The sequence below is a fragment of the Bos indicus x Bos taurus genome, chromosome 22, assembly GCF_003369695.1.
Source record: "Bos indicus x Bos taurus breed Angus x Brahman F1 hybrid chromosome 22, Bos_hybrid_MaternalHap_v2.0, whole genome shotgun sequence".
NCBI classification, from domain to species: domain Eukaryota; kingdom Metazoa; phylum Chordata; class Mammalia; order Artiodactyla; family Bovidae; genus Bos; species Bos indicus x Bos taurus.
The window spans coordinates 59,170,163-59,183,937 of NC_040097.1; the positions used below are offsets into that span (position 1 = coordinate 59,170,163).

Here is a 13,775-nt window from a genome sequence, read left to right on the forward strand (position 1 = left end):
TTTCACAGATGCCCTTTATTATTGGGTTAAGGAAATCCTTTTTCCCATTTTGCTGAAAAGAATAAATGCTGAATTTTGTCAAATTCTTCTTACACAACAATTGAGATGATCATATGATTTCCTTCTCTAATGTTCTGATCTGGGAAACTATTGATTCATTTTAAAATGTTGGTTTATTTGTTGATTCATTTTAAAATGCCTTGTATTTCTAGCATAAACTCCACTTGGTTATTATGTGCTATCCTTTTAAATATACCTCTAGATTGAACTTACTTATATTTTTATTGATAATTTTAGCATCTATTCTCATGGGAAATGTTGTCCTGTGGTTCTTTTCTTATAATGTCTTTGTTTGGACCTGGTTCCAGGTAATATTGATTTCATAAGCTGAGCTGGAAAGTGTTCTCTCCTCTTCTGTTTTCTGGTAGAGCTTGGGCATGACTGACATTTACTCTCTAAATGTTTGGTTGATTTTGTAAATGAAATTACCTAGGTCTGATTTTCCTTTGTTTGCAGTATTGTATTGTGTTTTGATGAAGAGTTGGGGCTTTAGAATTGAACAACCTCAAGTTCATGTGTAACTATTCATTTCTCCCTATATTCTCTTTGAACCTCAGTTTCTTCATCTGTAAAATGGGTCATTGTGAGATTAAATAGCAATATACATCAGTTGATTATCACTGTGCTATACTACATTTGTATATGTTAACTTATTCACATTTTAATATTATAGTACTTACTACTTTTACAGATAAGAAAACTATCACAAACAGAAATTAAATAACTTCCCCAGGGTTACTCAGGTAGCACATAATGAGACCAGGATTTGAATTGAGCCTGTAAGTTTCCAGAGTCCTTGCCTTTAATCACTGCTGCTGCTGCTGCTGCTAAGTCGCTTCAGTCGTGTCTGACTCGGTGTGACCCCATAGACGATAGCCCACTAGGCTCCCCCATCCCTGGGATTCTCCAGGCAAGAACATTGGAGTGGGTTGCCATTTCCTTCTCCAGTGCATGAAAGTGGAAAGTGAAAGTGAAGTCGCTCAGTCGTGTCTGACTCTTAGCGACCCCATGGACTGCAGCCTACCAGGCTCCTCCATCCATGGGATTTTCCAGGCAGGAGTACTGGAGTGGGGTGCCATTGCCTTCTCACTAAGGGGCACTAACTATAATTGCTAACCCCTTGTTGAGTATTAAAGCAGACAAAATATGTAAGCAGCTAAATCTGTGCTAGTTCAAGGTTGTTTAGTAAACTGGTATGCGAAGAACTGACTCATTTGAAAAGATTGAAGGCAGGAAAGATTGAAGGCGGGAAAAGAAGGGGATGACAGAGGATGAGATGGTTGGATGGCATCACCAACTCAATGGACATGAGTTTGAGTAAACTCCCGGAGTTGGTGGTGGACAGGGAAGCCTGGCATGCTACAGTCCATGGGGTCACAAAAAGTCATGACTGAGTGACTGAACTGAACTGATTGTTATTCATAACACAAATTAATATTACTTTGAACAAAGTCAAGTACTTCAAAATATTTTCAACCTGTCAAAGACATTTTATTATAGACAATCAAGTACATTGTATTGAAAATTTATCACAGTGAAATTCCATACATATTTAGTGCACTTAAAAAAGTGATATTGTGAACATCAAACAATACTAGGAATAGCAACTTGAATGTTTGCCCTGGTTCAACTCTGTCCTTTTGTGTAATTCTAGTACTTAAACTTATCGAGAAGCTTGCAAATCCTTACAATAATAAAAGGAAGAGTATCTATTTCTACCACTTTGATCTTAGTTGTTGAGTGGCTTAAAAAGAGAAGTATTTGATCCATGTCAATGTATGGCAAAACCACTATAATATTGTAAAGTAATTAGCTTCCAATTAAATAAATTTATATTAAAAAAAGAAATGGAAAAAAGAATTATTTGAAGGTTTTTGGAAGACTTTAGCTAGGACTAATATTAAATATAAATATTTAGCATTATAGTTTAAAAATTAGAATCATTTATATTAACATTAACTATATTATTATATAAGTATTTTGATTTGACTGTAAACATTGTATTTACTATGACTTCATACAAATGGATGCCATTAATTTCAGCTTTTCAGATCTTCATGCTGATTATTTAGGTTTAGCATATTTACTTATTTATTTTGGCCCATGAGATGATGACTACCATATGCCAAAACATTCAGTTCAGTTCAGTTCAGTTCAGTCACTTAGTCGTGTCCGACTGCGACCCCATGAATTGCAGCATGCCAGGCCTCCCTGTCCATCACCAACTCCCGGAACCTACACAAACTCATGTCCATCGAGTCGGTGATGCCATCCAACCATCTCATCCTCTGTCGTCCCCTTCTCCTCCTGCCTCAATCTTTCCCAGAATCAGGGACTTTTCAAATAGTCAACTCTTCCCATGAGGTGGCCAAATTATTGGAGTTTCAGCTTCAACATCAGTCCTTCCAGTGAACACCCAGGACTGATCTCCTTTAGGATGGAGTGGTTGGATATTCTTGCAGTCCAAGGGACTCTCAAGAGTCTTCTCCAACACCACAGTTGAAAAGCATCAATTCTTCAGCACTCAGCTTTCTTCACAGTCCAACTCTCACATCCATACATGACTACTGGAAAAACCATAGCCTTGACTAGATGGACCTTAGAAGGCAAAGTAATGTCTCTGCTTTTTAATATGCTATCTAGGTTGGTCATAACTTTCCTTCCCAGGAGTAAGCGTCTTTTAATTTCCTGGCTGCAATCACTATCTGCAGTGATTTTGGAGCCCCCCAAAATAATGTCTGACACTGTTTACCTATCTATTTCCTATGAAGTGATGGGACCAGATGCCATGATCTTCATTTTCTGAATGTTGAGCTTTAAGCCAACTTTTTCACTCTCCTCTTTCACTTTCATCAAGAGGCTTTTTAGTTCCTCTTCACTTTCTGCCATAAGGGTGGTGTCATCTGCATATCTGAGGTTATTGATATTTCTCCTGGCAATCTTGACTCCAGCTTGTGCTTCATCCAACCCAGTGTTTCTCATGAGGTACTCTGCATACAAATAAGCAGGGTGACAATATACAGCCTTGATGTACTCCTTTCCCTATTTGGAACCAGTCTGTTGTTCCCCGTCCAGTTCTAACTGTTGCTTCCTGACCTGCATACAGATTTCTCAAGAGGCAGGTCAGGTGGTCTGGTATTCCCATATCTTTCAGAATTTTCCACAGTTTATTGTGATCCACACAGTCAAAGGCTTTGGCATAGTCAATAAAGCAGAAATAGATGTTTTTCTGGAACTCTCTTGCTTTTTCGATGATCCAGCGAATGTTGGCAATTTGATCTCTGGTTCCTCTGCCTTTTCTAAAACCAGCTTGAACATCTGGAATTTCATGGTTCATGTATTGCTCAAGCGTGGCTTGGAGAATTTTGAGCATCACTTTACTAGCATGTGCTGCTGCTGCTAAGCCAATTCAGTCATGTGCGACTCTGTGCAACCCCATAGATGGCAGCCCACCAGGCTCTCCCATCCCTGGGATTTTCCAGGCAAGAACACTGGGGTGGGTTGCCATTTCCTTCTCCAATCCATGAAAGTGAAAAGTGAAAGTGAAGTCGCTCAGTCGTGTCCAACTCTTAGCGACCCCATGGACTGCAGCCCACCAGGCTCCTCCATCCATGGGACTTTCCAGGCAAGAGTACTGGAGTGGGGTGCCATTGCCTTCTACTAGTATGTGAGATGCATGCAATTGTGTGGTAGTTTGAACATTCTTTGGCATTGCCTTTCTTTGGGATTGGGATGAAAACTGACCTTTTCCAGTCCTGTGGCCAAAACATTAGGTTCATTTTATTTATTTGAAAATTATAAAGAATAATCTAAAAAGTAGAATCATAAGTTCAATAAGTACTTTGTCCTATCTTTCAGTCAGCAAGACTTATTTTAATATTTTTAATGATAAATGTCATTATGTCAATACATATAGCATAATGGCATAATGTATGTACACCATTATTGAAAGCTGGGAATGGTTTAGAGTATTGTACACGGGGCATTTTGACAGGGAAAGACAAGAAAACTTTCTCTTGTGAATTGTAATAGTTTTTTTTTTGTTGTTGTTGTTGTTATTTTGTTTTCTGCAGAATGTTAAAAGCTAAGGAACAGTGCTAATTCTGGGAACATATAATAAAATTGCTTTTTTTTTTTTAATTGCAGCTGACTTTGGCCTGGCAAAGCAAAAACAAGAGAGCAGTAGACTCACGTCTGTTGTGGGAACGATTCTGTACTCCTGGTAAGGACAGTTATTTTATGGTTCTCAAACATCCTTCTTAACTGGTTTTGGCTTTCATTTTTTTTTTTTTTTTTGGTGTGCAAAGGAAAGACATTTACCTCTAATAAGTTTTCTTCGATTAGCCAGGTAATACACATGTGTAGAATCATGCCATCACATATTTAAAATAACCAACTATCTTTCCTTTAAGGTAACTCTTCCCCTCAATTACTTGTAATTGAAATGATCCTCAGCACACAACAGGTGTACAAAACTTTTTGAATGAATCTATGAATAAACCAGTAGACTGGTTTGCAACATGACACTTCGAACATTTAATTGCATCTATTGTATATATATTGGCTTCCCTGGTGGCTCAGAGGTTAACGTGTCTGCCTCCAGTGCGGGAGACCCGGGTTTGATCCCTGGGTCGGGAAGATCCCCTGGAGAAGGAAATGGCAACCCACTCCAGTATTCTTGCCTGGAGAATCCCATGGACGGAGGAGCCTGGTAGGCTACAGTCCACGGGGTTGCAAAGAATTGGACATGACTGAGCGACTTCACTCACTCACTCATTGTATATATGATTCTTGAATTCTCTTTCCATCTATAGATATTCAAGGTCAAGGAAAGAATTTTTCATGTCCTAATGTTTGTCCTAGCATCTGGCAAATAATAGGTTCAGAATAAATTTTATTATGTGAATAATAAATGATGATATATATACTTAGACATATATCTACAAAGTTGGTTGCTTCTTGGGTAAATGAGTGTTATTTTGATGAATTGAGACTCTTAAATAGCATATTGAAAAGCAGAGATATTACTTTGCCAACAAAGGTCCGTCTAGTCAAGGCTATGGTTTTTCCAGTGGTCATGTATGGATGTGAGAGTTGGACTGTGAAGAAAGCTGAGCACCGAAGAATTGATGCTTTTGAACTGTGGTGTTGGAGAAGACTCTTGAGAGTCCCTTGGACTGCAAGGAGATCCGACCAGTCCATTGTGAAGGAGATCAGTCCTGGGTGTTCATTGGAAGGACTGATGCTAAAGCTGAAATTCCAATACTTTGGCCACCTCATGTGAAGAGTTGACTCATTGGAAAAGACTCTGATGCTGGGAGGGATTGGGGGCAGGAGGAGAAGGGGACAACAGAGGATGAGATGGCTGAATGGCATCACCGACTCGATGGACATGAGTTTGAGTGAACTCTGGGTGTTGGTGATGGACATTGAGGCCTGGTGTGCTGTGTGATTCATGCAGTCTCAAAGAGTCAGACACAACTGAGTGACTGAACTGAACTGAACTGAGCATGCTTTTAGGGTTCCTTTGCAATTCATTAATTATCATGAAGTGAGAATCTTCTTTTGCTGATCACGTATCATTTGTCTGAATCTGTCAAACAGATATGGTAGTCTGTAGATGCAGCAGATTTCAGGGAAATATTCTGGAGGTGTTTATCCCAATAGACAAAATCTCTAGGTTGCAAGGTGTGATTCTTAAGGTCTTTGTCTCCTGAGAAAGTGCTGTGAAAAGATTGCTCTACCAAAAAGATGGTTATTTTTAATAGAGGCAATTGTTGTTCAGTCACTTAGTCATGTCCTACTCTTTTTGACCCCATGGGACTGTAGCTTGCCAGGCTTCCCTGTCCTTCACCATCTCCTGGAGCTTGTTCAAACTCATATCCATTGAGTTGGTGATGAGTCACCAAAGGTCCGTCTAGTCAAGGCTATGGTTTTTCCAGTGGTCATGTATGAATGTGAGAGTTGGACTGTGAAGAAAGCTGAGCACCGAAGAATTGATGCTTTTGAACTGTGGTGTTGGAGAAGACTCTTGAGAGTCTCTTGGACTGCAAGGAGATCCAACCAGTCCATTCTAAAGGAGATCAGCCCTGGGTGTTCTTTGGAAGGAATGATGCTGAAGCTGCAACTCCAGTACTTTGGCCACCTCATGCTTAGAGTTGAATCATTGCAAAAGACTCTGATGCTGGGAGGGATTGGGGGCAGGAGGAGAAGGGGACTATGGAGGGTGAGTTGGCTGGATGGCATCACTGACTCGATGGACGTGAGTTTGAGTGAACTCCGGGAGTTGGTGATGGACAGGGAGGCCTGGTGTGCTGGGATTCATGGGGTTGCAAAGAGTCAGACACGACTGAGCGACTGAACTGAACTGAACTGAGGCAATTAGGGCATAAAATATTGGAGCATCTCTCCTTGTATGAGTTGTGGGTCAAAAGAATCAAGACCCTAGTTCACTGAGTGTCCTGTGGCCATCTCACAGGGTGAGAGTTTATTTCCGAAAGGGTGGATTTGCAAATTAGAAGGAGCAACAGCAATGCTGGAAGCCATGGTGTTTGGAAGGCTTCTACAAATTTTGCCAATTGAGTCCTAATAATGCCATTATTACATTCAGTTAAACCAGCGAATTGAATAATGGTAGTCAGAATGAAAGTATTGTAAGACAAGCACCTGGCCAGTAAAGTGGGTTTCTCAATCCCTATAAAGTTTGAGAAGGGTTCCCTAGGTAGGGATGTTGTTGTTGTTCAGTGCCCCAGTAGTGTCCGACTCTTTGCGACCCCATGTATTGCAGCACTCCAGGCCTCCTTTACCCTCACCATCTCCCAGAGTTTGCCCAAGTTCATGTTCATTGCCTTGCTGATGTTGTCCATCCATCTCATTCTCTGATGCCCTCTTCTCCTTCTGCCCTCAATCTTTCCCATCACTGGGGACTTTTCCAGTGAGTCATCTGTTCCCATCTGATGACCAAGTACTGGAGCTTCAGCTTCAGCATCAGTCCTTCCAGTAAACATTCAGGGTTGATCTCCCTTAAAATTGACTGACTTGATCTCTTGCTGTCCAGGGGATTTTTAGGAGTCTTCTCCAGCACCACAATTTGAAAGCATCAATTCTTTGGCATTCTGCCTCCTTTATGGTCCAGTTAGCACAGCCTCACATGACCACTGGGAAGACAATATGGACCTTTGCTGGCAGAGTAATGTCTCTGCTTTTCAACACATTGTCTAGGTTTGTCATTGCTTTCCTGCCAAAAAGCAATTGTCTTCTGATTTCATGGCTGCAGTCATCATCTGCAGTGATTTTGGAGCCCAAGGAGAGGAAACGTGTCACTACTTCCACTTTTCCCTCTTCTATTTGCCATACAGTAATGGGGCTGGATGCCATGATCTTGGTTTTTTTAAATATTTAGTCTTAAGCCGGCTTTTTCACTCTCCTCCTTCACACACATCAAGAGGCTCTTTAGTTCTTCTTTGCTTTCTGCCATTAGAGTGGTATCATCCATATATCTGAGGTTGTTGATGTTTCTCCCACCTATCTTGATTCCAGCTTGTAACTCATCCAGCTTGGCATTTCTCATGATGTGCTCAGTGTATAGTTTAAACAATCAGGGTGACAGCAGACAGCCCTGTTGTACTCCTTTCTTGATCTTGAACCAATCAGTTTTTCCATACAGGGTTCTAACTGTTGCTTCTTGCCCCACCTACAGGTTTATCAGGATACAGGTAAGATGGTCTGGTATTTCTCTCTCTCTCTAAGAGCTTTCCACAGTTTATCATTATCCACACAGTCAAAGGCTTTTCTGTAGTTGTTAAAACAGATATAGATGTTTTTCTGAAATTCCCTTGCTTTCTCTATAATCCAGCAAATGTTGGCAATTTGCTCTCTGGTTCCTCTTCCTTTTCTAAGCTCAGCTTGGACATCTGGAAGTTCTTGGTTCACATAATGCTGGAGCCTAGCATGCAAGATTTTAAGCATGACCTTACTAGCATGGGAGATGAGTGTCCAATGGTTAGCACATTCTTTGGTACTACCCTTCTTGGGAATTCGGATGAGGATTGACCTTTTCCAGTCCTGTGGCTACTGCTGGGTCTTTCAGGTTTGCTGACATAATGAATACAAAACCTTGATGACATCATCCTTTAGGGATTTGAATAGTTCTACTGGAATTTCATTGCATCCACTAGCTTTATTAACGTCAGTGCTTCTTAAGACCCACTTGATTTTGCACTCCAGAATGTATGACTCTGGGTGACTAACTACACCATCATAGTAATCTGGTTCATTAAGATCTTTTTGTACAGTTCTTCTCTGTATTCCTTCCATCTCTTCTTGATCTCTTTAGCATCCTCTAGGTCTCTGCCATTTTTATCCTTTATTGCGCCCATCTTTGGGTGGAATGCTCCCTTGATCTTTCCCATTTTCCTGAAGAAATCTCTGGTCTTTCCCTTTTTGTTGTTTTCTTCTATTATCAAGCATTGCTCATTGAAGAAGGCCTTCTTATCTCTTCTAGGGCTTCCCTGATAGCTCAGTTAGTAAAGAATCTGCCTGCAATGCAGGAAACCCCATCTTGATTCCTGGGTTGGGAAGATCTGCTAGAGAAGGGATAGGCTACCTACTCCAGTATTCTTAGGCTTCCCTGGTGGCTCAGCTGGTAAAGAATCCACCTGCAATATGGGAGACCTGGATTCAATCCCTGGGTTGGAAAGATCCCCCGGAGAAGGGAAAGGCTACCCACTCCAGTATTCTGGCCTGGAGAATTCGATGGACTGTATAGTCTCTTTCATGGGGTCAAAAAGAGCCAGACATTATTGAATGACTTTTGCATTCACTTTTCTTGTCTCTTCTAGCTATTTTTTGGAACTCTGAGTTTAATTGAATGAATGTACCTTTCCCTTGCTTTTCACTTCTCTTTGTTCTTCTGCTGTTTGTAAAGCCTCCTCAGATAACCACTTTGCCTTCTTGCTTTTCTTTTTCTTTGGGATGATTTTCTTCACCATCTCTTGTGTGACATTACAGACCTCTGTCCATAGTTCTTCAGGTAGACTGTTAACTAGATCTAGTCCCCTGAATCTATTTGTTACCTCTACTGAAAATTCATATGGGATTTGACTTAAGTCATACTTGGCTGACCTATTGTTTTTCCTGGTTTTCTGTAGTTGAAGGCTGAATTTTGCTGTGAGAAGCTGATGATCTGAGCCACAGTCAGCTTCAGGTCTTGTTTTTGCTGTCTGTATCAGTTCAGTTCAGTTCAGTTCAGTCGCTCAGTTGTGTCTGCCTCTTTGCGACCCCATGAATCACAGAACGCCAGGCCTCCCTGTCCATCACTAACTCCCGGAGTTCACTCAAACTCACGTCCATCGAGTCGGTGATGCCATCCAGCCATCTCATCCTCTGTCATCCCCTTTTCCTCCTGTACCGAGTGCCTCCCAGCATCAGAGTCTTTTCCAGTGAGTCAACTCATCTCATGAGGTGGCCAAAGTACTGGAGTTTCAGCTTCGGCATCATTCCCTTCAAAGAAATCCCAGGGCTAATCTCCTTCACAATGGACTGGTTGGATCTCCTTGCAGTCCAAGGGACTCTCAAGAGTCTTCTCCAACACCACAGTTCAAAAGCATCAATTCTTTGGCACTCAGCTTTCTTCACAGTCCAACTCTCACATCCATACATAACCACTGGTAAAACATAGCCTTGGCTAGACAGACCTTTGTTGGGAAAGTAATGTCTCTGCTTTTGAATATGCTATCTAGGTTGGTCATAACATTTCTTCCGAGGAGTAAGCGTCTTTTAATTTCATGGCTGCAATCACCACCTGCAGTGATTTTGGAGCCCAAAAGAATAATGTCTGACACTGTTTCCACTGTTTCCCCATCTATTTCCCATGAAGTGGCGGGACCGGATGCCATGATCTTCATTTTCTGAATGTTGAGCTTTAAGCCAACTTTTTCACTCACCTCTTTCACTTTCATCAAGAGGCTTTTTAGTTCCTCTTCGCTTTCTGCCATAAGGGTGGTGTCATCTGCATAACTGAAGTTAGTGATATTTCTTCTGGCAATCTTGATTCCAGCTTGTGCTTCTTCCAGTCCAGCGTTTCTCATGATGTACTCTGCATATAAGTTAAATAAGCAGGGTGACAATATACAGCCTTGACGTACTGCTTTTCCTATTTGGAACCAGTCTGTTGTTCCATGTCCAGTTCTAACTGTTGCTTCCTGACCTGCATACAGGTTTCTCAAGAGGCAGGTCAGGTGGTCTGGTATTCCCAAATCTTTCAGAGTTTTCCACAGTTTATTGTAATCCACACAGTCAGGGGCTTTGGCATAGTCAATAAAGCAGAAATAGATGTTTTTCTGGAACTCTCTTGCTTTTTCAATGATCCAGCGAATGTTGGCAATTTGATCTCTGGTTCCTCTGCCTTTTCTAGGCAGCTTTGTTCAAACTTTCCAGCTTGAACATCTGGAAGTTCACAGTTCACGTATTACTGAAGCCTGGTTTGGAGAATTTTGAGCATTATTTTACTAGTGTGTGAGATGAGTGCAATTGTGTGGTAGTTTGAGCATTCTTTGACATTGCCTTTCTTTGGGATTGGAATGAAAACTGACCTTTTCCAGTCCTTTGGCCACTGCTGAGTTTTCCAAATTTTCTGACATATTGAATGCAGCACTTTCACAGCATCATCTTTCAGGATTTGAAATAGCTCAACTGGAATTCCATCACCTCCACTAGCTTTGTTTGTCACGATGCTTTCTAAGACCCACTTGACTTCACATTCCAGGATTTCTGGCTCTAGGTGACTGATCACACCATCATGATTATCTGGGTCGTGAAGATCTTTTTGTACAGTTCTTCTGTGTATTCTTGTCACCTCTTCTTAATATCTTCTGCTTCTGTTAGGTCCATACCATTTCTGTCCTTTATCGAACCCATCTTTTCATGAAATGTTCCCTTGGTATCTCTAATTTTCTTGAAGAGATCTCTAGTCTTTCCCATTCTGTTGTTTTCCTCTATTTCTTTGCATTGATCGCTGAAGAAGGCTTTCTTATCTCTTCTTGCTATTCTTTGGAACTCTACATTCAGGTGCTTATATCTTTCCTTTTCTCCTTTACTTTTCACTTCTCTTCTTTTCACAGCTATTTGTAAGGCCTCCCAAGACAGCCATTTTGCTTTTTTGCATTTCTTTTCCATGGGGATGGTCTTGATCCCTGTCTCCTGTACAATGTCACAAACCTCATTCCATAGTTCATCAGGCACTCTATCTATCAGATCTAGTCCCTTAAATCTATTTCTCACTCCCACTGTATAATCATAAGGGATTTGATTTAGATCATATCTGAATGGTCTAGTGGTTTTACCTACTTTCTTCAATTTAAATCTGAATTTGGCCATAAGGAGTTCATGGTCTGAGCCACAGTCAGCTCGTGGTCTTGTTTTTGTTGACTGTATAGAGCTTCTCCATCTTTGGCTGCAAAGAATATAATCAGTCTGATTTTGGTGTTGACCATCTGGTGATGTCCATGTGTAGAATCTTCTCTTGTGTTTTTGGAAGAGGGTGTTTGCTATGACCATTGCGTTCTCTTGGCGAAACTCTGTTAGCCTTTGCCCTGCTTCATTCCGTATTCCAAAGCCAAATTTGCCTGTTACTCCAGGTGTTTCTTGACTTCCTACTTTTGCATTCCAGTCCCCTATAATGAAAAGGACATCTTTTGGGGGTGTTAGTTCGAAAAGGTCTTGTAGGTCTTCATAGAACCATTCAACTTCATCTTCTTCAGCGTTACTGGTTGGGGCATAGACTTGGATTACTCTGATATTGAATGGTTTGCCTTGGAAACGAACAGAGATCATTCTGTCGTTTTTGAGATTGCATCCAAGTACTGCATTTTGGACTCTTTTGTTGACCATGATGGCTACTCCATTTCTTCTAAGGGATTCCGGCCCACAATAGTAGATATAATGGTCATCTGAGTTAAATTCACCCTTTCCAGTCCATTTTAGTTCCCTGATTCCTAGAATGTCGACGTTCACTCTTGCCATCTCCTGTTTGACCACTTCCAATTTGCCTTGATTCATGGACCTAACATTCCGGGTTCCCGTGCAATATTGCTCTTTACAGCATCGGACCTTGCTTCTATCACCAGTCACATCCACAACTGGGTATTGTTTTTGCTTTGGTTCCGTCCCTTTATTCTTTCTGGGGTTATTTCTCCACTGATCTCCAGTAGCATACTGGGCACCTACTGACCTGGGGAGTTCCTCTTTCAGTATCCTATCATTTTGCCTTTTTGTACTGTTCATGGGGTTCTCAAGGCAAGAATACTGAAGTGGTTTGCCATTCCCTTCTCCAGTGGACCACATTCTGTCAGATCTCTCCACCATGACCCGCCCATCTTGGGTGGCCCCACACGGCATGGCTTAGTTTCATTGAGTTAAAGAAGGCTGTGGTCCACGTGATTAGATTGACTAGTTTTCTGTGATTATGGTTTCAGTGTGTCTGCCCTCTGATGCCCTCAAAACACCTGCCGTCTTACTTGGGTTTTTCTTACCTTTTTCTATTCATCTTTACCCCTATGCAAAACAACTTTATTAACTAGAATATTGTCCTCACGTTTTGCCTGTCAATTATCACCTCTAAAATACCAAACACCTCACAGATTTGCATGTCATCCTTGTGCTGAAGTCATGCATGTTTTCATGTGTCATTCTAATTTTGGTATATGTGCTGACAAAATGAGTACAATAATCAAACTATTAACAAAGATGACAACATGACCACTGTAGGAAAGAAGACTATACTATCTACACTCTGAACCTTTTAACATATTGTCTCATTCCATTTACTTTCTGAATGTATTGATACTTTGTTGCATTTAAAGGAAAGAAGTCCTTCCTCCCAATTTATATAAATCATCATATTATTGAATTGTTTGTGAAGTTGCAAAATGTTTGTATTTTTCACCTGGGTTCAATACTTTCTTTGTTTACCTCAATAATGTGTAAATAGAATCTTTGGCAATTAGCAACTTAATTGCTCACATAAGTGAGGGACTACTAATTGAATTTAAAAATCAAAACAGTTGCCTTTTTTTAAAAGTTATATCAAGCATCCTTCCTTCCTCATCTTTCTTCTACCTTGTTTACACTCTTAGTTTGTGAATTCACACCTTTTAAAAACAGAGGTAGTATTTAGATAAACATTAGTCCAGGCCCCTCTCAAAGGCTGCTGATTATGAACTATGTTGACTTATTTATCTAAATATTGCAATAAACAAAGACTGTCCTTGCCATCTACCTAACTATACTATTCCTAGCTTCACTTGAATTTTTTCCAACTTTCCTGAGGTATTATTGACAATTGAAAATTACATGTACTTGAGGTTTGCGATATGATGTTTTGATACTTGTGCACATTGTGAAATGATTATGCTGCTGCTGCTGCTAAGTCACTTCAGTCGTGTCCGACTCTGTGCGACCTCATAAACAGCAGCCCACCAGGCTCCCCTGTCCCTGGGATTCTCCAGGCAAGAACACTGGAGTGGGTTGCCATTTCCTTCTCCAGGGGATCTTCCCAACCCAGGGATCAAACCTGTGTCTCCTGCATTTGCAGGTGGATTCTTTACTGTTGAGCCACCAGGAAAGCATGCATTAGTTTGCTAGTGATGCCATAAAAAATAACACAGTCTGGGTGGCTTAAACAACAGAAATTTATTTGAAGTCTAGAGTCCAAGATG

General features: G+C 40.9%; 1 protein-coding gene and 1 non-coding gene across 6 annotated transcripts in view; one reads left to right on the forward strand and one right to left on the reverse strand.

Annotated features, from left to right (window-relative positions):
• NEK10 (NIMA related kinase 10) overlaps window positions 1–13,775 on the forward strand; it is a 259,600-nt gene that overhangs the window by 129,351 nt on the left and 116,474 nt on the right. For all 5 annotated transcript variants that reach the window (XR_003507765.1, XM_027522840.1, XM_027522842.1 and 2 more), the window contains one exon: window positions 4,207–4,282. Coding sequence is in view for 4 of the 5 variants with exons in the window: in XM_027522840.1 (XP_027378641.1) it covers window positions 4,207–4,282 (76 nt within the window). In the remaining variant the exon portion in view is untranslated. The remainder of the gene's footprint in view (window positions 1–4,206; window positions 4,283–13,775) is intronic.
• On the reverse strand, window positions 12,677–12,782 carry LOC113881091. Its single transcript, XR_003507943.1, has one exon. It is a non-coding gene; the product is annotated as a U6 spliceosomal RNA (small nuclear RNA).